A 26,044-nucleotide genomic window follows, 5' to 3' on the forward strand; every position below is an offset into this window, starting at 1 on the left:
TAAAAACACAAATAAGCCACCAAAAAAATAACAATGTACCTTGCCATAAATGCACCATTACATTTTCTACACAGGGTTTTGCTGCTGTTGTTTACCTGCATTGCGGTTCTCAGCAGCTGTCAGTGTGGTCTAAGACTCTTTGTCTGTTGGCAAGGGGGTTAGGCAGGGGTTATAAGAGCCCCTCTACAGCAGCATTATGAAAATTTAATGGAGATAAAACTTTCCAACTACCTCAGAAAGAACTCTATTACAAATTTTTAAATGCTTGTATTTCTCATAAAAACCACTGGAAACAAAATGGGGATCCTGACAGTGCTGGACATATTTAATGTATGTGGGCTGATTTGCTTTTAGTTATACCTTAATTATTAGTGTCTGATTTCTATGCTTAAAATGTTCTACTGCCGCTGTTCTTCAAAGACACAGAAGGTGAGAAGTGGATAGTTATTTTCCTCAACCTTTTGATTTTTCACATGCATAAGTAATAAAGGCATATTAGTAGTTTTCAGAAGACTGAATTCTGTTGGCACAGCTTGTACATTTTTGCTTCTTATAGGAACAGTAATAAATCCTTTAACCTAGCGGTGATGTTTTAAATGTAGTAATAAGTTAAAGTGTTTTTTTTTAACACTTCTGTATTTTGGTGTATCAGAGCGGGTTATCCAACATGGTGCTTTTGAGACCTGCATTATAGTCCAGCAGTTTGTATAAATTATCTTGCTAAATCATTATATAACCACAGCGTCCTCACATCTGTACTATTAAAAAAAATCCTTATAACTATCATTTATAATGATCAGTATTAACTAACATGGGAAACCTTGCATGTGTGGGAATTGCAACTCCACACAGAAAGGCCCCAGTCAAATTTTGAAACAGGAATCTTCTTGCTGTGAGGTGACAGTGCTAAACACTCCACCACAGTGCTGCCCTAGTTCAGATCTCCTGTCTGTTTCAAGGAACTATCTCTTAAGGTACCCTCTGTATAACCTCTGTTCCTTATGTGCAACATATATGATCACTCCTATAATGTTCTGCTATATCACTGTTTGGAGATTCCCCAACCATGAGCCTTCAAAGACCAGCAGATGTCTGAAAGGCACAGTTCTCATGACAGCCTCAAGGTCCCCTTTGAACTGTCTCCGCTGTCCCGTAAAAAAAAAACAAAAAAAACACAAAGTTTCAGTTTCAGTACAGTTTCACTATTCCTTAAAACCATAATTTTCCTTGACACTGGTGGAGCTAAAATCCATCTCAATGATACAGCTCAAATTTGCAGGTGTTACATTTTTTGTAGCACCTGTACAACAGCATAAAATTTTACAATATTTTAATTTGTGGATTTTGGGTCACTTTAGGTAAATTCATAAAATTTTATGGCTAAAAGAAGGAAATTTATTTTTGCTGCTATCAAACGTAAAAATGGTTCAAATTTGACTCGAACAGCATGCAAGGGTTAAACACTAATTATTCACTAATTAACAAGCTAGTGTCGCGCTGCAGACACTTCAACGTTGCTAGTGTAGAAATGAAAGGTTAATGTTTTCATTAACATTTTTATTTTGCTGAAGCTGCTGGTCAGCGAGTAGCACACACACCCCCTCTCCTCCCATCAGCCTTTGCAGCAGCTGCTCAGCGGCGCTAGCTGCTAAGCTAGTTCAATAGGTAATCTGTCAGCCTGCAGCCAAATACACGTACACTGCTGGGCTTTGCACTCTTCCGGAATACTCTCCTTTCATGGGTAACGTCAGATTTTTTTCCCATTATGTTCGCAAAGAGACAAGCTGCCAAGGTCGTACACAAACGGTAGCCGAGGTTTAGAAGAAAAGTGAGCAGTTAGCAGGGAAATATCAGCCACGTATTGTCTTAATCTTATCAGCCGATACTTGCTATCGCCTTTAATGATCGAAGTAAACGTTCAGCAGTGCAGAAAGACAGCCGTGACAGCTGATCATCAACATTAATCGGTAGCTTCATTTTTAGTCCTTATACTAACGTTGTCCGACACTTGAAACGAGTTCGCAGAGCTTCCAGTAGACGTAACTTGATGGTTCATCTGGTAGCTATTGCTAGCTTTTTTAGCTGTATATTCGTAATATTTAACGTTACGAAGAAACTACGATAATTAAAGTTTGACAGTGTACGTTGATGTGGCTAAAGGCTTAGGGGACTGTTTGCGATAATCTGCTGTTGTGTGTCTGAGTGTGTGCGAAATAATGTCCGTATGCAAATATTTCGGTGCGCTTAAGTTTAAAGCGACCCAGTGTCTCTTAGCTAGCTGCCCAGTGATAGTCTTCCAAGTTAAACCTTAACAGACGCTCCACCGTTCAGTCGGTAACACCAACGGTGCAACTCAGGGAGGATTTGATCATTTACATGCACATACATGCATACACTGCGATGGATTCTCTAGTAGCTAAATGCAGTCATGTGAACAGCCCTAGGATCAGCTCTGCATTTACGTGTTGACACATGAATGAGGGGCTGTGGTTATATCCATCAGCCATCCCAACAATAATAAGCCTTTCATGTGGGATGTACTTTGGCCCAAATGGTCTAAGGAAGAATCTTCTTCCTTGTGTTTCCAATCAGTCTTAGAAATTTTATGTGCTAGGTCGTTATCCAAAGTCCTTGCGCTAATTCTAAGATAGTCCCAGCGTGGAAAGTGAGCGGATTATGATCGTGGATTTGCACAGAGGAAAACATGAACACCTATTAGTGCTGTAAGGAAACCGAGGGCTTTACATTTGACTGAATTTTCTCTCCCTTTGTTAGCTTTACTTGTTAGATCCAGAAAAATATATATTTCTTTCTAACAGAATCCTCTTTGTTAGTGCTTCTTGTGCTCAGTGACAGCCTGTCTCTTAAAAAGGTTGGCTAAATGTCTATTTTGCAAGTCTCATTAATCTAAAATTTCCCTAACAGCTGAAGAAGACCCTCTAATGTGATTTTCAACTTGGCGCTTGTGATCAAGGACAGACGCACTGTCCATGCTGGCACAGTGGATAAGCAGTGACTCTGCTGCTGAGAGAGGAATGACATTTGTCTCATTGTAATTCCTAGAGCTGCTTTGGGAACAATTTAGGCTTGATTAAAAAAAAGAAAAGAAAAGAAAAAACAAACAAACAAACAAAAAACCCATAAAACAAAGTGGGTGCTCAGAGCCAAGTTGGCTTTTTTCCCTCAGCCTGCTCTTTTACACTTTCACTGCCTAGTGTGCAAACTGTTATGGCCCTGGGGGCAAACTGAAAAAAAAGCGGACTTTAGCTGTTGTGGATTAGTTTCTGCTGTAGAAAAGAGGACTGGACCAAGAGAGCAGGCCCACAGCAACACGCATCATGCAGTGGGAACACTAGATTCCCTGTTTGAGCCGCTTCTGTGTGGCAATTTTTTTTCTTTGCCTGCAGTCTCGTTGATTTGGATGGTTGAGCACAAGGGCCACTTTGAAGGAGACCACCGGTGGCTGTGGTTTGGCCAGAGCTGTGAGACTTCTTGCCAGCTATTACTGATTTAGTACCCTTGTCCACTGCAAGTGCTAGTGTAGCCTCTTCACTGTGGTCTCCAGCATGGTGAGTGGAGGCTGGAGGCATCACAGGAGTGGAACTGAACCATTAATTCCTGTGTAGCTGGTTATTTTTCAGCCATTTTTTTTGCACTGTCAAGGATTGCATTCCAATTTTCTACAACTCTTCCTGTGTACTGAAAAACCCCCCACCTCAGTCAAGGTCCTTTTTTTAAATAAACTGAAAGCCTGGAAAGAAGATCGCTCCAGAGGAGGATGAAGCTGAGGAAACAGGTGACGGTGTGTGGAGGGGCCATATTCTGTGTGGCTGTGTTCTCACTTTATCTGATGTTGGATCGCGTCCAACATGACCCTGCAAGGCGACAGAGTGGTGGGAACTTTCCACGGGTAAGACTAATTACCCTTTCTGCAGCTTTTATCATGACATGTTTGCCTTGATTTATTTTTTTCAGTGATGCACCAGGAGCCTTAAGTCATGATAAACAAACATTTCTACTTCTAATGCTTGACTGCTAATTAGTCCTGTTTTCTTTTTAAATGTAAATACAAATATGCATCTCCAGTCATACATTTATTAAACTGTAGCTATTTACTGTTTGAAATATTTTAAATAACCCACCACCCGTTGTTGCCTTTGATAAATCATCTGCCTATAGAGCAGAAGAATATGGGTTTGATCTCTTGTGTTAATTAATATTTTTGCATCTGTTTGCAGAGCCAAATCTCAGTCCTGCAGAACAGGATTGAGCAGCTGGAGCAGCTCCTGGAGGAAAACCATCAAATCATCAGCCACATAAAGGACTCTGTGATGGAGCTCACAGACACAGGAGCTGTGTCTCCCAGCGGCCACCTGCCCTTCAGAAGTGCCAACGGTTCCTGGGTCCTACCCTTCGATGGCCGTCCCACTTTCCTCGCTGTTAAGCCGCAGGATTGTCAGTTTGCTGTAGACAACCGAGGTCAAGCAGACGTTCAGGTTAGCAAACCTTTTTATGTTGTTATAGCTGCTGTAAAAAATATGATTAGTTTTGGACTCTTACTAGTGAGCAACAATTGTTTTGTTTTAGATGCTGGATGTATATTCCCTCCTCAAGTTTGACAACCCTGATGGCGGTGTATGGAAACAGGGCTTTGACATCACTTATGAGCCTAATGAGTGGGACAACGAACCACTGCAAATATTTGTGGTCCCTCACTCACACAATGATCCAGGTGAGTTGTGTGGACTTTGCTGAACATGCCTGAGTTCTTATTTAAAGGTTTGTTGCATCAGACTGGTTTTTGAGACACAGTCTAAAGCAGAGTCTGAGCAGTTTGTGTTGATAGTTTGGAAAGCATCAGGCAAGGTAGTTTAGGCCTTAACTGAGTGGGAGGCTAGTTTGTACGGATGCAGAATCCATTCAAAATTGGATTCATTTGTTCTCATTATTATTAGCATAATGCTGACATGATTGACGGCTTAGCAGCAAACAATGGAATTAGGAAGATATTGGTATTGGGAAAACTGGAACAATTTATAGATGGGATTGGCTGAGATTATATTTTGGACTGACATTTCCATTAAGTTTGTTTACCCGCCTGTGCCACATGCTTGATAACTTGACAGTTATTGATATGTTGACAGGCCAGAAAGACCTTCAAATTTTGTCCATCAGCAACAGGAATATGTTTCAGTCTGAACTGCATTATTTAAAACTTTGCTGAAAAGTTTTCTTAAGTATTTATCTGCAGTTAAAATGCTGATTTTTTTTTTTTTAGAACAGAAATAATGTCAGCTCATAACAAAGAGACATGAAAGCAAATCTACTCCAAACAGGTTAATTTCTCTTAAAGCAGAGAATTGATAATAAGGCTAGAGTAGGGGTTGTCAAAGTTCTGATGACTGAGTGCCAATTTAGGGAGCAAGTAAAATGCACATGTGAAACACTTTTGAGCTGTTTTCACAAATAAACTTTGGACAGTTTTGTGAGAGTCAGGCTGGGATTTTTTTCCTACGTTTATACTTTTTCACATGGAGCACCACAGGAGGAAATGGACCGACCGCTTCAAACACATTTGTACAACAGGAAATGCTCTGATTCGTTTAGATGAGGGTGCTTCCTGTAGAGAGCATGCAGGAGGCAGCCGTTATCATTTTGTGCTGGTTTAAAGTATTTTTAATTATTAGTGAGGTATTGCATTTGAAACCAGGTTAAGGTTTAGTCTGCTATGATGACTAGAAAGGTTGAATCTGAGGAGAGTCATGGTATGAACGGTGAATGAATGGAAATTAAATGAAATCTAAAGTAGCAGAGAAAGTAAGAAGGAGGGGTTCAAGGGGTGCCAATGGCTGGTGGGCTGCGCTTTGCCGTACTCAGATTTTAAAGTAAGCAGGTGAAAGAAAAGTTACCAGACAGACAAAACATGTCAGTTTAAAGATTTTTTTTTTTTGCTAGTTTGCTTTGTATATTGCATATTTATGCAAATTAGTGCACATTGAATGGGATAATGCCTTGTTTGCATATTTTAAATAACATTTTAGAAAAGTTGTAATACAAAAAAAAAAAAAAAAAATTGCCTTAATGTTAGTAGTTAACTGGGGAAGTTTCATAGTGATATCTGCTACTTAAAATAATAGGTCCCAGTAAAAATCTGTGAAATTTTATGATACAAAGCTTTAAAGCCTTTTTTTTTTGTGGTACTGTTCTGCAGTAGCACTTACATGCAGCACATTTTCCAGTTCTATTCCTGTCAATATTTTAAAGGTTCATATTTACATTCCTCTTCTCTTCTGTATGCAAATTGGCACACAGTTTGATAGGTAATGTCTTTTTTTGATATTTAAACATACACACACAAAAAAACAATTGTAATGAAAAAATTAATTGTCTTAATGTAAGTAATCAGCTGAGGAAGTTTCTATTCATCTCTTTTGACTTTCTTCTGATTCTGCGTATCTGCCGAATGATGTGGAACTTTGATCTCTGTAAAATATATTAGATTACAACATGTAAAATAGATATTCTAGAGCAGCTTTATGGGCTACAGTACACTATTGGACATTTAGAATGCAAAGAGAGTGCTTTTTAGTCACTTTTCTTAGAAACCACTTTGCTAAAAAGGTTGTATTGGGGAAGAGCTCTACTTGAATAAAACATAAGTTTTATTTTTGATCCATCGCACCTCTTGTACCACAACACTCCCTTTACCTGCGCTTTCTTCATGTCTTTCTATCAGCTCTGGTTGGATAAGGGGAGGTTGGAGTGAATTTATTCACAGTCTAATTTGTATGAATGTTTGCCAGTGGCAGTGCAGATTGTTCAGATTTTTCCTCTTGTGTTGTTAGGTTGGGTCAAGACTTTTGACAAGTATTTCACAGACCAGACGCAGCATATTTTAAACAACATGGTGGTGAAGCTGGCTGAGGATCCTCGCAAGAAGTTCATCTGGTCTGAGATTTCCTTCTTCTCCAAGTGGTGGGAGACTGCAGACGTGCACAAACAGGAGGCCATGCGCAAGTTAGTCACAGCTTTGTGAAGCACACAGCTTTGCCTTTTTATTTTCACTGAAAGGACAAACAGAAGAATTTGATGAGATTTCTTTGATGCAGACTGGCTCTAAGTACATTATTTTAGACTGTAGAAGCTCTAAAAATAGCTCGGTATCTGGTTAATGTGATGCTTCTTCTTTATGTCTGGATTATCCTCACCTTGCTGTGTTAATTCTTTGTTTTCGACAGACTGATCCTTGGAGGACAGCTAGAGATTGTGACAGGAGGCTGGGTGATGACTGATGAAGCCAATGTTCACTACTTTGCCATGATAGATCAGCTCATTGAAGGGCATCAGTGGCTGGAGAGAAATCTAGGTAAACAATCCGTCAGGAGGTATTGTTATTCAAGGAATTTCATTTCTGTTCAGAGTAATGTTGAGTAAATGTTCAAAAAGCTCTATTCTTTCTCTGAAATTTCAGGGTTTTTGCCTTCATTCTAGTCTAGATTTAAAATTATATCACTCCTCACACTGCTTAGTATTGAAATCCCAGCTCATCATCCTACATGCAGCAGATGTAGCCTCTCACTCAGTGGGTGCTCAAATGCTTTGTGGTACTTTCAGTGCATCCCGCTGAGGAGAGTGATTTCCTGAAAGATGTATTCCTTTTTTATCCAAGCATAAACTTGAAATACTTTGCTTCCTGCTTGCTGTCATAGGTATAACTCCTCGCAGTGGGTGGGCTGTAGATCCGTTTGGTCACAGTGCTACTATGGCCTATCTACTAAAGAAGGCCAACCTAACCAGCATGCTCATCCAGAGGGTCCACTACTCCATTAAAAAGCACTTTGCATCCACCCGAAGTCTGGAGTTTATGTGGAGGCAGGCCTGGGGTGAGTGGACCAAAGCCGGTGATGTCATTGATTCATGTGCTTATCTTTGTTGTTAAGCTCATTGCTGAATGAGTCATGCCACTTGCCATGGCATTTGAAAGGGGAATTTTTGGAAAAAACAGCCAACATGTAATAGCCTCAGAAAAGCTGCTGTCATTATTATTTCTGATTAAATTGGATGCCTGCCAAAGAACTACTGTTCAATGGGTTTAATTTGAAAATTTAGATATGCCAGATATTATCAACATGTTACTGTAACTATTTAGGTGCGTTTGTTTTGTCATTAAATGTTGTCCAGAGTTTATACAGTCCTGAGATTCGAAAGTTAAACTGCCAGCAAATTTACAAGCTCTGATGTATCTGCGATCATCCTTACTCAGAGCAAAACATGCTCTCTCTGTCAGCTGTTTCTCATGCTAGTGCTTTGTTGTCTTTACTTCTCGGCGCTAACAGACACAGGGTCAAGCACAGACATCTTTTGCCACATGATGCCCTTTTATAGCTATGATGTGCCTCACACCTGTGGACCTGATCCAAAGATCTGCTGCCAGTTTGACTTCAAGAGGTTACCAGGTGGAAGGATAAACTGTCCCTGGAAAGTGCCACCAAAAACTATTGTGGAGGCCAATGTAGCAGAGAGGTAAGTTTTCACTTTGTGGAAGCTCACTTTGGAACAGAAGACATCAGGCTTAATTTTTGTGTGTGTGTGTGTGTGTTAGAACTGTAGACCAGAAAACTGTTATATTAGTAGAATAATCAATAATGAACACGATTATTTAATGCCTCAGTGTACATGTTGGCAGATTTTATAATAAATGGGGAGTTTGAAAACATGCTTTCATTACATAAAATACGGCTGTAAAAAGCTGTAAAATACCCTGCTCAGTATCTCATTCTGATTTTTACATAAGCGAATGCTGGGAGTAGTCTAAAAGGCAAAAAAAAATTTTAAAAATCCACTTTTGGTCAAAGTATAATATCTTGCTTTCTACATAGGGCTGGGTTTCAGCTCTATAGCAAACACACACACCAGGTTGTTTCGCTGTTTTGCTGCAACTCCGTTTTCTTAATGGTCCCTTTAAAAATAAACTCAACTTGAAGTTGTGCCAGTGACAACAGCCAGAGAGGGTGGATGAGTAGAGGGAGCCAGACGTGGGGCCAGCTTTACTAAGCTGGACAAAAAGCACAGAGTGGAAAGTTTTAAACCGACTTTAAAAATGGCTCATTTTAGTGATGACCAAAACAGTCCATGTGATACAGCATGCAAAAACCAGGCTAAAGCCCAAAATTCTCATGTTTTTACTGTTTGTTTGTTTTTTTTGTTTTTTTTTTTAGGTTTAATTAAAATTCTTTTAATGATTGTGGTTTAGTAAAGATGCAAATATACAAATATTCACTTGTGGCACATTTGTAATTAATTAAAACTCCACATCTCTTACATCCTTTTTTCCACAATAAACCATCTAAACGTCGTATTTATCTTACTACATGCTTGTAACACACTGGCCAGCAGCAGCTGTCACAGTTTTGTCAAGCGCCTGTGTTGGATGACAATAAAAGCTTTTCTCATTTCTGATTATCAGTCTAAATTCACACCATGTTCTCGCCACAGGTTAAAGATGGAAAAGTCACTAATGTGGAAAAATGTTGGCTGACTGGCTCGGTTGCAGCTGGGATTCTCAGTCTGCATTTTTGGCTAGTTTTTATCATGCTGTGTCGCATATGTTTCTCTCAGGGAACAGCTGGGCAGTTCAGACCAAGGAAAGACAGCTGAATGAGAGTTGATATATTACGATACATTAGGGCAAAATCTTTGGTCAGAAAATGAGGGGGACCAGTTGAGGTCTTAGAAGTGCTGACAGCAGTTCCCTGGATGAATCCTGACAGCTCAGATGGACAGCAGAGTCATCCAGAGAAGAGCAAAAAAAAATAAAAAAAAATTAACTATATAAATGTGGACTCTTAACGGCTGACCTGTCGAATGTATAGAAGAACATAACGTTATTGACCATCTGAACCTGACGAACTAGGCATTAATGAAATGGCTGCAGCTTTGCTTTGTGCTTTAGTCATCACTCACAATTTAAAGAAGCACTTATTCATATATTGATTGAAGTTAAAGAAGGGAATGTGATACACAGCCTGCTCTTACATCCTTTTTTCATGTTAAATACTAGTACAGTTAGCAGTAAAATTTCAGTATCTCAGACCTTACTTAATCATCTCGCCTGAATAATCTTCAAATTTTGCTGCCTGAAAGGAACAACAAATGCATATGCAATAAGGCAAGGAGTAAAAATAACTGTCCACGCAGTTTCTATTGCCCCTTTCACTCCCTGCCTTTAGTAAATCTGGGCCATAGACCGCTGATATCCTTGCAGTGACATTAAGCAGCCTTTAAAGGACCTAAAGATTTTTTTCAGAGAACGTTTCTGTGGAGAATACCTCCCGGGCTAATTTGATCTTTCTCCCACTTTCCTCTTTCCAAGGTCATAGTGATTTCCTAGAAAACAGTCTTATGCAAAGCATAGCAGCTTGGATGCCAAGAAATATGTCCTAAGTGTTCTTCCCCCTTCCCCCTTCCCTTCGCCTCCTTCTTTCTCAATCAGGGCACAGCTGCTCCTGGATCAGTACCGTAAAAAGTCGAAACTCTACCGCAGTAAGGTGCTCCTCGTTCCTCTGGGGGATGACTTCCGCTACGATAAAGCCCTAGAATGGGATCAGCAGTATATCAACTACCAGAAACTGTTTGACTACATGAATTCTCACCCAGAGATGCATGTACAAGTGAGAAATTTGTTTGTCAAGTGTCACAAATCTTATTGCAAAATGTTTTTCTTTTCTTTTTTTTTTTTTTTTGCCTTTCATCTTTTTCTTCCTCAGTGTGTGGTGTACAAAGTAGTTCAGTGTTCAACCTTTCTCATAATAATGAATCATGCAGTGGTATTTTAACTCTGACAGCGCAAAGAATATGTCACGACTTGATGTCTGTGACAGAAGATGTCATGTAAGATAAAAGGCACATGCCCAGTGATGATAGTTTTTTTTTATTTCCTGTGTTCAGATGTGTTTGAAAAGGGACATATTTTTTTTCTAAAGTACATCTCAATCGGCTCCTCCAGGCACAATTTGGGACTCTCACCGACTACTTCAACGCTGTATACAAAACAAATGGAGTGGCCCAGGGAGCCAGGCCTGCAGGCTACCCAGTGCTTAGTGGAGATTTCTTTGCTTATGCAGATCGGGAAGACCACTACTGGACTGGTTATTTCACCTCTCGACCCTTTTATAAGAGTCTGGACCGCGTGATAGAGTCCCATCTCAGGTGAGGCAGATGTAATCATTCATATTTAGGGATGTGCTGGTTATGCTCTACGTGGACACATTTTGCAAAAGAGGGTTTTGCATTGTAAACAAGATGAAGGTGTGGCACCCAGGATCAAGTCACCTACCTTTTGTCTGCAAGTTCCTCTATACAAATTAACCTGCAGACTAGAATGCACCATAAATGCTGTTTTTGTTCATGTACAGTGTAGAGAAAGTCAGACTATACTTACGGAGTCAAAAAAAGAGGCCCACTCTCTGTCTTTATTAAGTAAACCAGCAAAAATTTAAAGTCCATGTGGAAATTTTTTCGATGAATAAGCAGTGATCTCATAGCCTAACAACTGCTGTAGTCAAATAATGTGAATACACCTTTAGCTGACTAAAGGTACTTTTAAACGTCTTCTTGCTGATAACTATATGTCACTGTCTTTCAGGGGGGCAGAAATCCTCTACAGTCTGGCGGTTGCTAATGCTAGGCATGCAGGCATGGAAGGGCGTTACCCGGTTTCTGATTATTCCCTGCTAGTCGATGCAAGACGTGCGGTCGGCCTCTTCCAGCATCACGATGCCATAACTGGCACCGCAAAAGAAAATGTCGTCATTGACTACGGCACCAAGTAAGAAATCTAGAAAAAAACATTGCGTCCTTTTTTTAATCTTAAGTCTCTTGTGGCTGGCATGTTGGATACAAATGTGCTGCAAATAACAAGTTGTCTCCTTTAAGTGCAGCATTGAGCCATTCATTCTTTCTCATCCTCCCTAGATTACTGCGTTCACTTATTGGTCTGAAGAGAGTAATCATCAATGCTGCTCATTTCTTGGTGATGAAGAACAAAGAGTTTTATCGCTTTTACCAGACGGAGCCTTTCCTGGAGACGGTAACGGGAAACTTGATTAGGAAAAAAAGAAAAGAAATTTGTTTATTATTGAGTATTCACTGTGCTTCCCGTGTGCTTATATTTTCCTTCTGCAGGATGACAGGCGCGCTACTCAAGACTCTCTGCCTCAGCGCACTTTAATCGAGCTGGACCCTGCAGGACCAAGGTATTATCTGCATCGTCTCGCATTTTTCATCCCCCCCTGCCTCCTGTCTCACCTTCTCCTACACCATCCTGTACTCATAATTGCTCTTTCCTTTTTTTTTTTTTTTTTTTGTGCCAGGTACTTGGTTATGTTCAACCCTGTTGAGCGGGAGCGGCTGTGTGCGGTGACCGTGTTGGTCAACACGGTCAGGGTCCGGGTGCTTACTGAGGATGGACAGACGCTCCCCGTACAGCTGAGTGCTCAGTGGAGCTCTGCTAGTCAGATGAGTGCAGAGGTATTTGAGGTAAGGCACTGACTTCATTAGGATGCTGGTTTCTGCATAGTGATATTGGCCTATCAATAGCACAGCAGCAGCATCTGCATAGTCCTCTGTACACAGTGAATCTGTTGAGCCACAGAACTGTACATCCAGTATTTTGACAGACTCACAACACAGTATGAAGTCATGCTGAAGTGAAAAGAGAATACACATAAAGACATTGAAAAACATGCCAAGTTGAGTCAGATTATTTGCTGACAATGCACAGAAGGTAGGTATTTGTATATTTAAAGTGGGAGGATTTTATACAAGCACAGATCTTTGTACAGCAGGTTTTACAGTGTTAGACATGTTTAATTCTCAGTGTGTGATTACTGTAAGTTGCCTAGTGAATGAAACTCCATTAATGTCTGCATCCATGTGCAAAACTGCAAACAATGCACATCTCAGATGCACCTTTAAAAAAAAAAAGATTTTAAATGCCACATTTTTGCACTTGTTATCTTGGTGACACAAAATGCTGAGTCATGGAATCGGGGCAGCTGTAGCTCAGTTGTTAGACTTGTAAGGTTGGTGGCTTGTGCAGTCTCTCTCACTGTGTATTTATCTTGGGGAAGAAATTAAGTTGCCCAAGAGACTGTACTGTATGTAATGTATGTGATGTGGGTTTTAAAGGCACTTAGAGCCTTTTATTTCAAACACTATCTACCTGCAAGTTGTTATACGTACAGATGCTCTCTTTCAGTTTTCACAAAATAAATAAATAAATGGGCTCAAATCATCTATTTAATCTTAAGTTAATTGAATTTTAATTTGTTTTTCACAAAAAAATGCTTTCCACTGACAGAAGTTAATAAATTTCAATTTACATGAGAAATACAAACACTTCAATTAACACAATCTCTTTCTGGATTTTACTCGGAGCGCCGTTGCTAATATGTAAATGGTTTTAAGTATTAATGAATGCTTTGTGGTAAACGTTCACATTCCTGTGTAAAAAGAAGAGTGAAGCCAGCCCTTTAAAATTAAAGCTGTTTGTGTTTATGATTTTTGTTCAAATCAAGTCTTTCCTCAAACCCTTTATCCAGGCAACATTCATGGTTCGTCTGCCACCTCTCAGTCTGGCTGTTTTCCATGTGTATGACTCTCCGGACTCACCTATGACACTACGCTCGGACACCCTGCTCAGGCTGTCTGGTCGGGGTGTGGTCACCCGGGCTGTGGACCCGCTTCCTGTCCGCTCTCAGCAAGCTGACTCTCAGACCTTCTACATCAGCAGTCAGTCTCTGACGCTAGGCTTCTCCGGAACCACTGGCCTGCTGGAGGTTTGTATTTCATCTCCTCTTCTGTTGACTTTGTATCTGTTAAAGATTTACTGATCTGTTTCATCTTTGATCTGCTGGAGGAAAAGGCCATGCGCTTGATTTGTAAACAAATCCTTCCTGTTTGATCAAAGTGAGCATGGTATGTCTTCTTGTTACTGAGACGAGCTTTAATCTTTCTCTAATTGTTTTTTTTTTTTTTCTCTTGCACTCTCGCTGTTTTTATCTGCAGAGTATCAAACGTAAGGACGATCCTCAGGAAGTGAAGGTTCAGATGCAGTTCATGGTATACGGCACTCGTCCCTCTAAAGACAAAAGTGGTGCTTACCTCTTTCTGCCGGATGGAAAAGCAAAGGTATTCACTTGATTCTGTCACATGCTTACTTGTCTCTCTAAAGGCTTTGATCGAGACTCCCTTGTGTATACTGTCACTGTGTTGTGCCAGGGAGCTCGGGGCAGGAATTCAGGCAGACTGGGTGCTGCTTCATTTTTCTCTTGATTTAAAGACAAAAAAATATGCGAGCTTAGTTGCTGTACTGTATCTGCAACCCCAATTCTGAAAAAGTTGGGACGCTGTGGAAAATGTAGGATGCAATGATTTGTAAATCTCATAAACCCATATTTTATTGACAGTAAAACATAGTTTAAACATTTGATATGCTTTCTGAGATATTTTACTATTTCATGAAAAATATTGGCTCATTTTGAATTTAAGTGCAGCAATTTATGACACATCCCCTCTGTAAATGTCTGGGATCAGCTGCTGGACTTTTGGGAGAGGAATATTGTCCCATTCTTGTTGGATTCTGGCTGCCTTAACAGTGCTGGGCCTTCTTTATCATGTTTATTTTTTTGTTTGTTTGTTTCATGATGCACAAAATGTTTTTAACTGGTGAATGGTCCAGAGTGTAGGCAGGTCAGTTCAGCACCTGGACTCTTCTACTATGAAGCCATGCTGTTGTAATACATGCATTAAGCAGTTTAGCAATATCTTGCTGAAATATGCAAGTCCTTCCCTGAAAAAGACATGGCCTGGATGGGCGCATATGTTGTGTACAAAAAACCCGTGTACACCTTTCAGCACTGATGATGCTTTTCCAGGTTTCTCCAGACTCTCAGAATCTTTTGATGATATTATATACTGTAGATTATAAGATATTCAAAGTCTTCACAATTTTATGCTGAGGAACATTATTCTGAAATCGTTCTCTAATTTGTAGACCGTTCTTTTGCAGATTGGTGAACCTCTGCCCGGCTTTACGTCTGAGAAACTCTCTCTCTCTAGGATGCTCTTTAACCCAATTAGTTGCAAAATGTGCCTCCAGCTGTTTATTTTTAGTACCAATTACTTTTCTAGCCTTTCGTTGCCCCTGTGAAACTTTTTTGAGACATGTTGCTGCCATCAAAATGAGCTAAATAGTAAAATGTCTGTTTTCTTTGTTGTATTGTGAATAAAACTTTGGTTTATGAGATTTACAAATCACTGCATTCTGTTTTTATGTAGAATTCACACAGTGTTGCTCTTTCTTTTCTTCTACTCATGATTTCACTGCCTCTCCTTCCTTTTACTTTCCTTTCAGCCTTACCACCAGAAAGAGCCACCTGTGGTGCGAGTTGTTGAGGGGCCTCTTTTCTCTGAGGTGGTGGCACACTACCAGCACTTTGAACAAACCATCCGCATCCACAACGTGCCAGGTAGTAACTACTCAAAACTGCTCAGTGGAATCAGCTCAAACTGGCTTTGCCCAAGCTTTTTATGTTTAAAGACACCAGATGGTAGAATACAACGAGCCAATATGTTTACGAAAATTACAATTTAGAATTTAATGAGTCTGCTGACTTCCTGGGGTTTTTTTTTTTTTTTTTTTTTTAACCTTGAGGAGGCGGATATGATTTAGTCCTGTTTTTAGTGCACAGTTCAATCTTATTTTGTGTTTTCAGGGGTGGATGGTTTATCGATAGACATCACCACCATGGTGGACATCAGAGATCAGACCAACAAGGAGCTGGCCATGCGACTGGTGACTGACATCCAGAGCGGAGACGTCTTCTACGCAGACCTCAATGGCTTCCAGGTCAGTGGCGTCATGGGCAAAGGAGAATAACAACTTGTATTTCTTCACATGCCAGAATGTGACATTATTTATTTGAAATATTGTGCCTGTTTATTTGTAGATGCAGCCTCGTCGACACTACCTGAAGCTGCCCTTGCAGGCCAACTTCTATCCCATGCCCAGCCAGGCGTACATCCAGGACAGCCATCACCGCCTCACGCTGCACACAGCTCAGGCTCTGGGTGTCAGCAGTCTGGAGAGTGGTCTGTATCCTGTTATGTTTCATTCATTAATGTGCCATTTTTCTTCATTTAATCATTTAATGGAAGTTATTTTTGAAATGTGTGGTATTTTTCTTTGTTTGCTGTGCATTAGGACTGAAACACTTACTTCTCCCTCTTCTCCCTTAAGAGGTTCTCAGAGAGGAAACAGTTTAAACCTGCACATTTGTGTGCCAAGCTAATCCTTTTATTATCATTAGTAATGTTTCTAGATGACGGATAGCTCCGAGAGTTTGCATCTATTGACTCAAGATGAATGTTCAATACGTGGGCTTTGCATTCAAGCTGTTCCCCCTGGTCCGCTCTCCCTTCAGGCCAGCTTGAAGTGATTATGGACCGACGACTGATGCAGGATGATAACCGTGGGCTGGGTCAGGGCTTGAAAGACAACAAGAAGACAGCCAATCGTTTCCGGCTGCTGCTGGAGAGGAGATCTGCCGGTAACAAGGTCAGTAGGTGGTCTTTCCAGCATATCACAGCTGGCTGATGGAGTTGAAAGACTCTGTGTGATATTTGTTCTTCTTTCTGTTTTATCTGTTAACACCTTTCTTCATATCATTTTCCAGTGCTCATTACCAGCCCATCTGTCTTTTTGCTATCCACTCCACTCTCTAATTTTGTTTCCCTTCTCTTTTTTCCCCCCCTCACTCCATTACCTTCAGCGTGAGGGCTTCTTTGCCAAACTCGCATCTTTGTTTCGTTTTTTTCTCTCTCCACTATTGAGTGAGCGAGTTCAAGAGGTAAAGCTGTAGCTTTAGCTCATAGCTCCAGGTTTGTTTGTTTTTTTTGCTTCCCTCCACCTCATAGTTTTAGCCAAACTGGACTTTATGAGTGCCCCACTGAAAGAAACAAATTATACCATTTATCAAGTAAATGAATGCATATTGGCAGAGAATTGAAGGCATTGGTTGCAGTTTTGTCATCTGGCTCTCTATTTAACCTGCTGATCATCTGGGGATGAAGTGATGCTGACATTGTGGTGTTGCACGTAATTTAAATGTTCACATCATAATGCTGTGATTAGATCAGTGACTCTATGGTTTAGAATTAGAAATATACCTCCTGCTCTGACAGAGTAATTAGAGCCCGTCCCTCATGTGTGGCACAAGAGCATCTCTAGAGGTGACTCAAGATGCTGTAGTAGTTAGGTGGTGGTTTAACACAGTCATATTATAATCTGTCTTTGCCCTCCTCCAGATGACTGACAGTGGGGCAGCCAGTTTCCCGTCAGTACTCAGTCACATGACCAATGCCATGTTGAACCACGATGTCTTGGCGCTGCCTGTTCTGCCCAAAAGACGCGGCATCCCTCCTCTGCAAACCTTTGCCCCTCTCAAGTCCATCCTTCCCTGCGACTTCCACCTGCTGAACCTGCGCAGCATCCAGAACCAGGTAAGAAGACCCCAAACCCCACAATTCATGTGAGAACTTTATTTTAGATATTTCATATGCCAATTTGTTTTTTTTTTTTTGTGTGTTTGCATGAGCAGCAGGACCCCCACTCTCCATCTCCACACACAGCTTTGATTCTTCACCGTCTCGCGCTGGACTGCAACATTGAGGCTCAGAACCTCGGCTTCAACTGCACCACCACGCAGGGACAGGTCAGGGTCGAAACTGGCATGAAGGAGAATATTAAACTACCCACCATTTTTGCATGACACGAGGCCATGTGTCAGTTCAGCTATAGTTATTTCTGTCATAGTGCTTTATTATCCTGCCCAATGAAAGTTAAAAAGAAGTCATTTTGACTCGACTGCCAAAGCATCTGTTGATTAAAATTATCCTTACATGAGAATTCACATTGATTGTGAGTACACTGACTATGATGAAATAATTTATTACCAGCAGATCCTTTTACTCCTGATAATTAGTCAATTTTGTTGATGAGCCTCCTGTAATTTTACTGCAGTGGATTTTTAGGTTAATTTTGTGTTGCTTTTACTTAAAAAAAGTCTCCTGTTGTCTAGATTTTTTTTCTAAAGTTCTCTTGCTTTTTCTTCCTGTGCAGCTGAATGTATCAGCTCTGTTCAAGAACCTGGACCTGCAGCTGCTTCAGCCCATGTCTCTGACCCTGATGCATCCCGGCACGCCTCTGGCCAACAACTCCACCATCACCTTGGATCCCATGGAGATCTCTGCCTTCAAGCTCAAACTGCGCTAAGAACAGTGTGGACGAAAAGAAACCCTCCTAGACTCCTTAGACCAACGACCAGACCTACGCAGGGCGCAGGCTAGCAACAGAGGGGTCTGGGATTCTCCGTTTTGTTAAGCAGAACCACAAACACTACAGCTCGGGGAGGCAGGGTCCACTGTAACAGGACTGCCTGCACAGCAGGGGGCAGGCGATAGCCATTACTGTGGACGGCTCAAAGAGCAGCAGAACCCGGGTGAATTTCCAGCTGTTCCAAAACAACAAAGACTGCCAGAACCGCTCTTCAGATCCAACCGGGCGTCTGTTTGTCTCTGCAATCAAAAAATGAAGGGTTCGAATCATTTCTTTTACTATCTCTGCTCCATCCTGCGCTGAACTACTGAATGTAAATATCAAAAATGACAAGAAGAGCCCGGGACAGGTGCCACATCAGAGTGCAATTTACAAAGCTTTATTTAGTGAATGGGTTTAAATTTCTTTTTTTTTTTTTTTTTTTTATGTAAGCAGTGAAGAAGAAGCAAATCACAGCATTTTGTTTTGTACCCTTATAAGGTCGACTGCCATTTTTTTTTTTGACAGACTTAAATGCAGCAAAGAGAATGTGCGGCCTTTTTTTTTTTTTTTTTTTTTTTTGTAATCTCAACTCACCAGAAGACAGAAGCTGCGAATCCTTAAGCTGTCTGATTCCCACTTTGGTCACTATGTGATAACCGTGTGATCATTAATCATACTGGGCGACTGTTTACCTGTCCACTGTTTCCCCTTGTAGATAGGAGACTTTCTTTTTCTCTTCCCGAGCTTCCTCTTCGCTGATGAAAAATGTGTGGAAAGACTGAATTTCAAGCTCCTGTTGGTCATTCCTGTGCTCGTACTTCACTGTTGAGAGTTTGGGCTTTATGTACCATACTGTATGCAGTAGAAGATTAGACAAAGACTATACCTCATATATACCATGCAGCAGATATATTGGTATGTGTGTGTCTGTGGAGTATTTTTTTGTGAATATACGAGGGGGGTTTTTTTAGTTTGTTTTTGGTAGCATACTGAGGTTACAGTGTACACTTTCAGGGACCATCCATAATACTGTTGGTTATCATTGATTAATGTGGGTGTCTGTCAAGCAGTGCCTCATTTCATTGAAGGAAAAGGAATTCACATTGTTAAGAATTAGAAGAAATTAAGTGGTCAGTTCATCCAGATTATGAACGCAAATACATTTTCTACTAGTAGTGATGCACAAGTGCTTGAAGGATTTTTTTTTCTTTTTTGATTTGCACATTATATGAAGAAAAACTAAAACTCCCAACAATCAATCAACTGAGGCTTTTTTTTCTTGGGGGGTAATATGTGGCCATGTGGGTTGTTTTGAGAAATCTGTTCAGGGTTTCTATTAAGTTACTTTCATTACGGCTAAGCTGTAAAATGATCATCACCATTTCCAGAGCCCAAGGTGACTCCTTTTTATTGCACTTTTGTTTTGTGCAACGCTCTGTTCGAATTCCCAGAAATATTACATTTATAATGACTTTAAAGTGAACTGTAGCAGAGTGTGACATTTAAAAAGCTAAGAAGAAAGAATACTTTGGATTTTTGCCTAATCAAGGATGGCACAGTGACAAAACCATTACGCCAAAATGTCTCAGATTCCTGCCACATCACCCCATTACAGACATCGTGATTTGATTTTCTTTTTTTGGTGACTGCTGCTTTAAAATTGATGCTGCAGAAACAAAAGGGTGCGGTTTATTTATAATAGGGATGTAGGAACTTCTCAGCTGCACAACATTCAAACTGCATCGTGAATAGAGGTTTGGGAGCGTCTCCGAATATAAAATTCTGTTTTAGGGGAAGATATTTGCTTTGTATTTGTTATGATTATGCAGGCTGCTTTCTTTCGCTGCATCATTTCCTGCTCGCAGATAAACAAGTAAGTTTATCTGCGAGCACAAAACGGCAACATAAACATGTAGCATATGTTGTGTTGAAATGCAGCTGGGAGCAGAATTTCATTGACATTTAAGAGCGATGTCTCCCAAAGCCTGACTCTTAATGCAAACACTGCCTGCATGGCCGCATCCTACTCAAATCCAGTTATGCTTTCGGTCCACTTTGAATGAACTGCCCCCCCTCCAAAAAAAACACCAACAACAACAACAACAAAAAAAAAACAACCAATCAAGTCAGTTTCTTCAAATGAGCAGCACTTCTTTGTATTTCATCTCCACAGTGCTTCTTACCCCGCGGCTGTCTCCAGGCGCTCAGGCTTTCCTGCCCTTATCTGCTCTTTTACAGCATCCGTGGATGATGATGTCTTCTGCATCCAAAGCTGAGGACGGCCACCTCATAGCCCACCTGTGTCACGCTTCGCAGCCGCCTCACCCTGTCGCGTCACTTTAACCTGCCTTCCGTATTCATTTTCCACGGGAGGTCTGCTGCTTTTTTGTTGCTCTCCTCTGACCTGACGTCTGGCCTGCCACAGTTCAATACTTCGTGCTTTGCCTCTCAGTGCGAGCTCCGCCGAAGCCCTCTCTCCCCCCCTCCAGCTGTGGTTAACATTTCTGTCAGAGCAGATTTCACTTCATCTTGCATTGCACTTTCTCCCGGTGTCTTATAACCTTGTCATAAACCTCTCTCCCGCTGTTTCGGTGTGTGTCTGACTCTCTGTGTAAACGCATTATTCTTTCTTTGTTTTTCCTTAAGCGTGAATCACCTTGTAGCTGTTTTTGTTTGTTCAGAGGTAATATATGAAAGTCGCTTCATGCATTTGTTATTCACAGGGGATTAAAGCTGCAGAAGAACACAAAGAGATGGAGCGTGAATAAAGATCAAAACACAAAGTTAGCCTTTTGTAAAAGTCTCTTTAGTTTCATTTTTTCCATTTAATGTATTAATTAATATCTGCTTAATTAACACAGTGTTTTTTAAAACAGATTAAGTGATGATCAATAGGGGGCAACATTGAGTCAGTGTCAGTGGTACAATCTGTGGATGCTGTCAGTCAGATAAGTGTATGTAGTGGCATATCACCCCTGTTAGACTGTCCAATGCTTCACTTGTCAGCAGTCGGTCTCCCGCTCGGCGTGTCTGTCAAGGCGAGCATTAAAGTTCACACTCCAACTCACATGTAGTTAAAAACAGCAGGAAGTTTTCCCATGTTTACCACTTTGAGGTGAAGGTGTTGAAGGTGCGGGTGACAGCAGCATGAAATGCTTCTTTGCTGCTGCTACATAAAAATGGATCAGGGGATCATGAGAATGGTTTCGACTCTGCTCGTGCCTCTGCTCCCGTGGAGGGAGATATGACGGTCGAGTTTGTGATGTTCAGCACGGAGAACATGTGACCTGCAGGAATAATGAGACTCGAAGTTCTGAGTCCGAAGGATTTCTAATGTGAAATCAACTAATGAGGAGCAGATTCGTTAGTGCCGCTTTAATTAATGGAATGTGTATTGTTGCCAAGTCTAGTTAGTAGACAGCATTGTCGCAGTACATGGCAGCTAATTACTACAAGCTAAAGGGCACGAGGGAGGGGAAGCACAGAAACAAAAAAATACCCTCTCCTACAAACATGTAATGGCGCTGTGACTGATGGAGATAAAAGGCTTTCAAATACAGCCACTTTTTCAAAAATGCACAAAACAATTTGCACACACACGACTGCTTTTGGATTTAAAATGCAAAGCATGACACACGCAGGGAGTGCTGAATTGTGCAGCGACTTCTCCCGGCAGATCTAATTATGGGCCACAGAATGAATGTACCTTCACCCATGAACCCAGTTACCTGCACCTCTGTAGAAGAGGGAGAGCTGCTAATGAACAAAGCTGCTGCTACCGGCCGGCGCTGTTTTCCCGCATGCATACAAACCTCCATTTATATTAATTTAAACTTTAAGGGGCCACCACGCTGGAGACTGAGGGAACAGTTTTTGAAGGTTTTTTTTTTTTTTTTGGCAGCTTCGCTCACTGCTGCAACTGCATGGCAGGAAGAGAGAATGCTGGCACTCCATTAAAAATCAACGCCAGGAGCGAAGGAAACAGTTGCAACACTGATGTATGGCCATGAAGAAGCGAGAAACCATCTGCTCTCTCGGGGGGTGGGGTTCTGTGTCAGAGACTGAATTTAAGATGCATTAAAAAATATATAGAAGTTTTCAACCCTGGCAGTAAAACAAAAAACACAGACCTGCTTTACAACAGCCAAAAGTTTTTTTTTTTTTATTCCAGCATGGAATTGATCTCAACATCCGTTAAATAATTAAAAAAAGATAAAAAAAAAACAAACATAGAAAATGCAATCGTTATTATTTTTTAAATCACTCTAGCCATTCTGGCCTTTAGATCAAGAGACTTTGATTTGGCCACAAAGTCGCAAGTCTACATCGTTACAGAGGGAATAAAAGCATGAATTTGTCCTTTTATGTTTGGTGCTCAAAGTAAAAGAGGGAGGGAGCTTCACTTTTGATGAAGATGTTCTGGAAGAGAAGCCCCGAAAATCAATATAAAGCACACTCCGTGGGGAAAATGAAGAGAGAATTATCTTATTTCTCACCCGCAGCAACCAAATGGTACAATGTTTCACAAGGTCAGCCAAGCAGTTTTTGGCCTGAGTGGTTAATGTCATTAAAAAACAGTGTTGCTTCACTTCAAGTCGGCACATTTTTTTTTTTTTTTTTTGTGACTGATGTACTATCTGGTGTGTCTGCGTTGCAGTGGAAATTCCCACTGAGGCTTGATTGAAAACAGAGCATCCTCCACAGTTTCCTGCTTATCAAACAACCTGCGGGGATGTTTTATTATGCTGTCCCAGTGTGCCGCAGAGATTCTCAATTTAAAGTTTTCTTAGTATTAATGAACAGCAAGTTGACTTCACAACCTTTGGCCTGCAATCTGTCAGGACTCTGATGAAAGATAACAGTAATATATTAGAACTTCACCTGAACTAAAGAGGTGTTTGTATTAGAGACTAATCAGATATGCATTAGATAAAGTAACAGAGTAAAGGGGCACTCCATACACTGCTTGGCACACACTGTACTTGTGGATGAGCTTCGCTAAGTCTGATTAAATAAACTCCTATCATGGCATCAGCATAGTTCTGACTGGTTAATATGATAGGAGGTGCTTTTTTCTTTCCCTCCCAGGAACTGTGCATTACAACGTGCAGGTATAGAGTTTGAAATTTATGGGCATTTAGCAGGCAGGGGGACTCTAGGGTTAATTGTTTTTGGGGCTTGACCCACAGATGCAATCAAAAAGTTTGCAACTTTATCTATAAAAAGCATAAACCATACCGATTAGAATTTGAGCAATCTCCATCATCTTCTCATGGAGCTGTGAACTGCTTCCAGCACTCCTGCTACTTCTAAATGGCTCCCTGGCACTCCCCCTTTTCATCACATGTGCATCTGCGGATTCACGTTGGACCTCAAATGTGTGCAGAGAGTGAACAACTTCTCTGTCAAACTGATCAGGCTTTCACATGGAGGATCACTGCTGGTGAGGACAGCTGGGTCTCCGACTACAACCCAGACACCAAATAGCAGCTTTCAGGGGAAGAGCCCAATTTCAAAGACCGAAGGTGGCACATCAGACCAGGAGCACGCTCACCGTTTTGTCAACTTTCATGGTGTTGTGCACTGCGATTTTTGTCACCCAGGGTCAGACTGTCAGTGTGAGGTTTTGCTCTAATGTCCTGAGGCATCTAAAAGAGAATGTTTGACACAAATCACCTGATCTTCGTTGTTTGCCTTCGTGGATCTGCAGCACATTTTGGCCACACAATAATTTTGAGTTCATTCTCTTCCCCAAAATTAAACTTTGAATTAAAGCACTGCCATTTTATACAAGTGGAGGAGAGCAGTAACCATCGCCGACGCACAGGTGGTCAGAAAGAGAATTCTAGTGAGTGATCAAAGCCTCACATTGTCACCAAATTTAAATCAGGTATGGTTTTTTGATTCTTATAGGTGGAATTACATAACTTCATGTTCATGCCTCCTATCTGGAAGTAAAACTCAGGAAATTATAACGTCTGCTGCTTAATATTAGACTATTCTTTGTCTTCTGTTGTTAAGTATCAAAGTTTTATGAGTGTGGCAGTACAAATTTTCTGGAATGCACTTTTAATAAGTTGGACAAAATATTTCCAAATTAAAAATAATTAGTTGCATAACACTTTTGAATATGGCAAAATTTATAATAAATACAACTGACAGCAAAGTATTAATCAAATGAAAGATACAATAATGTAAATAAATACATGAAACAAATTATCGGCTCTTAATGCATTTGGATGGGGTGCTGATAGGACAGTAAGGCCTGCACATTGTGTTTTTCTGAGCCTGTGCGGTTCTGCTTCACAAATCAGCTCCATACAGTCAGATCTGTTGTTGTGTCAGACAACAAAACAGCAGATGCAGCTTCAGCTAGATCGAGCTCTGCGTCTTAATAAAAGCTGTTCTCTCGCTGTGACCGTCCACTTCCTCGCTGTCTGATTCAGACTCATAGGCAATCGTGTCCTCATCCGCCCACACAGTGGGGATTCCCTTGTAGCATATCCTTGCCTTTCTCTCCTGTCCCTGACGGAAGCCAAAACCAAAGCCCACCCGCACCCCCTTCGTCTCTGAGTACCCTGAGGGCAATTTGGTCCTCCAAGCAGACACGCCACCTGAGCGTAACTGCAGCAAGAAGAAGACCCCGACGAAGGCAGCCAGGATGAAGGCACAGCTGAGAAGGGCCACAATGGCAGGGAGCTGAGTGGACGGAGCTACAATGAGCCCCGGGGGCTCCTCAGCTTCTATGCTGTTGTGATCTGCTGCCGCCGGAATTGCCCCCTCAGGCTGGGCTCCATCACCCTGTAGTCCTCCAGTTAGAGGGGATTTTCGCTGGACTTGGTTCTGATGCAGGCAGGAGGTGAAGACCAGATGGCTGTGAGGTGGGCAGGACAGGCAGTCTGCAGGCCCGGTGCCAGAGCAAGTAAGACAGAGAGGATTGCAGGGCAGGCAGGCCTGAACGGAGGACAAGTCCACCCAGTTCTCCAGAGAGAGGTTGAGGAGCTGCTGCCCTGACGTGAAGCCCGGTGGACACAACTTCACACAACCCTGCAGGAAGAGGGAGAAGCCAGGGCTGCACTCTGAATGGAGAGGGGCAGATTAATGAGATAAGGAGGGGAGGGGGGGGGGTTAGTCTCATCAACACAATCAAAATAATTACACTGTAAAACTGCAGTGCAACTGTGTACACTGCAATTAATTATACTGTATGTAATTAATTGCAACTAAAATTTTTTTGAATAATGAGATAAAGATTTGGTCTATAAAGTGTCACTAATCTTCTACCCTAAGACAGCTAATTTGTAAAAGAAAGGCCACTAACAGTAAAAAAAAAAAAAAAAAGTTGTGTATTTTGTCAATTGAACACTGTGTTCACCTGCCTTTTGTCCTTTCCTGGGTCCTTCAGCCTGAACCTCAGAGTTAATTTCAGGGACATTAGTAGGCAACTGAGGACACGTTAAAAAAAAGATAGACTAGCAGTAATGACTGTAATGTTGAGTTTGTCAAAATCTTTGAAAAGTCTAAAATAATTAAGAACAAAGTGCCTGAGTGGAAGCAGAAAATAATTTCTGACTTCATCTGCCTTTCACTGAAGAAGTCATCCTTGCTGACAACATACACCTGAGGCACTGGCGCACTTTAAATCTCCCCTGCTGCTCGCAATAC

The 26,044-nt window shown here is 41.2% G+C and overlaps 2 protein-coding genes across 4 annotated transcripts in view; one reads left to right on the forward strand and one right to left on the reverse strand.

Annotated features, from left to right (window-relative positions):
• The first annotated feature begins 1,622 nt into the window (after nt 1-1,622).
• man2a2 (mannosidase, alpha, class 2A, member 2) lies at nt 1,623-18,829 on the forward strand. Of its 2 annotated transcripts, XM_030732483.1 has the most exons (24): nt 1,623-1,741; nt 2,926-3,910; nt 4,239-4,496; nt 4,588-4,732; nt 6,846-7,017; nt 7,239-7,366; nt 7,710-7,883; nt 8,337-8,523; nt 10,493-10,670; nt 11,006-11,208; nt 11,645-11,827; nt 11,974-12,088; nt 12,184-12,254; nt 12,372-12,537; nt 13,602-13,838; nt 14,068-14,190; nt 15,416-15,530; nt 15,777-15,910; nt 16,011-16,152; nt 16,485-16,618; nt 16,833-16,910; nt 17,368-17,562; nt 17,661-17,774; nt 18,182-18,829. In XM_030732483.1, the coding sequence occupies exons 2-24, from the start codon at nt 3,779-3,781 to the stop codon at nt 18,332-18,334; spliced, it is 3,537 nt and encodes a 1,178-aa protein (XP_030588343.1). In that variant the 5' UTR covers nt 1,623-1,741; nt 2,926-3,778; the 3' UTR covers nt 18,335-18,829. The 2 variants fall into 2 exon arrangements, with proteins under 2 accessions (XP_030588343.1, XP_030588344.1); XM_030732484.1 differs by lacking the exons at nt 1,623-1,741; nt 16,833-16,910 and having other exon boundaries at nt 2,353-3,910.
• Nucleotides 18,830-22,330: 3,501 nt separating this feature from the next.
• The window catches only part of furinb (furin (paired basic amino acid cleaving enzyme) b), a 183,842-nt gene continuing 180,128 nt past the window's right edge, over nt 22,331-26,044 (reverse strand). For both annotated transcript variants that reach the window (XM_030730647.1, XM_030730648.1), the window contains exon 16: nt 22,331-25,458. In XM_030730647.1, the coding sequence (XP_030586507.1) occupies nt 24,752-25,458 (707 nt within the window). In that variant the 3' untranslated portion in view covers nt 22,331-24,751. The remainder of the gene's footprint in view (nt 25,459-26,044) is intronic.

This window comes from Archocentrus centrarchus, chromosome 6, assembly GCF_007364275.1.
Source record: "Archocentrus centrarchus isolate MPI-CPG fArcCen1 chromosome 6, fArcCen1, whole genome shotgun sequence".
Lineage (NCBI taxonomy): Eukaryota > Metazoa > Chordata > Actinopteri > Cichliformes > Cichlidae > Archocentrus > Archocentrus centrarchus.

Coding starts and splice junctions, on each gene's coding strand:
- man2a2 (XM_030732483.1), top strand. CDS start 3,779: ATGAAGCTGAGGAAACAGGTGACGGTGTGTGGAGGGGCCATATTCTGT. Junction 4,497..4,587: donor GAGGTCAAGCAGACGTTCAG/GTTAGCAAACCT, acceptor GTTTTGTTTTAG/ATGCTGGATGTATATTCCCT. Junction 12,538..13,601: donor TGAGTGCAGAGGTATTTGAG/GTAAGGCACTGA, acceptor CCCTTTATCCAG/GCAACATTCATGGTTCGTCT.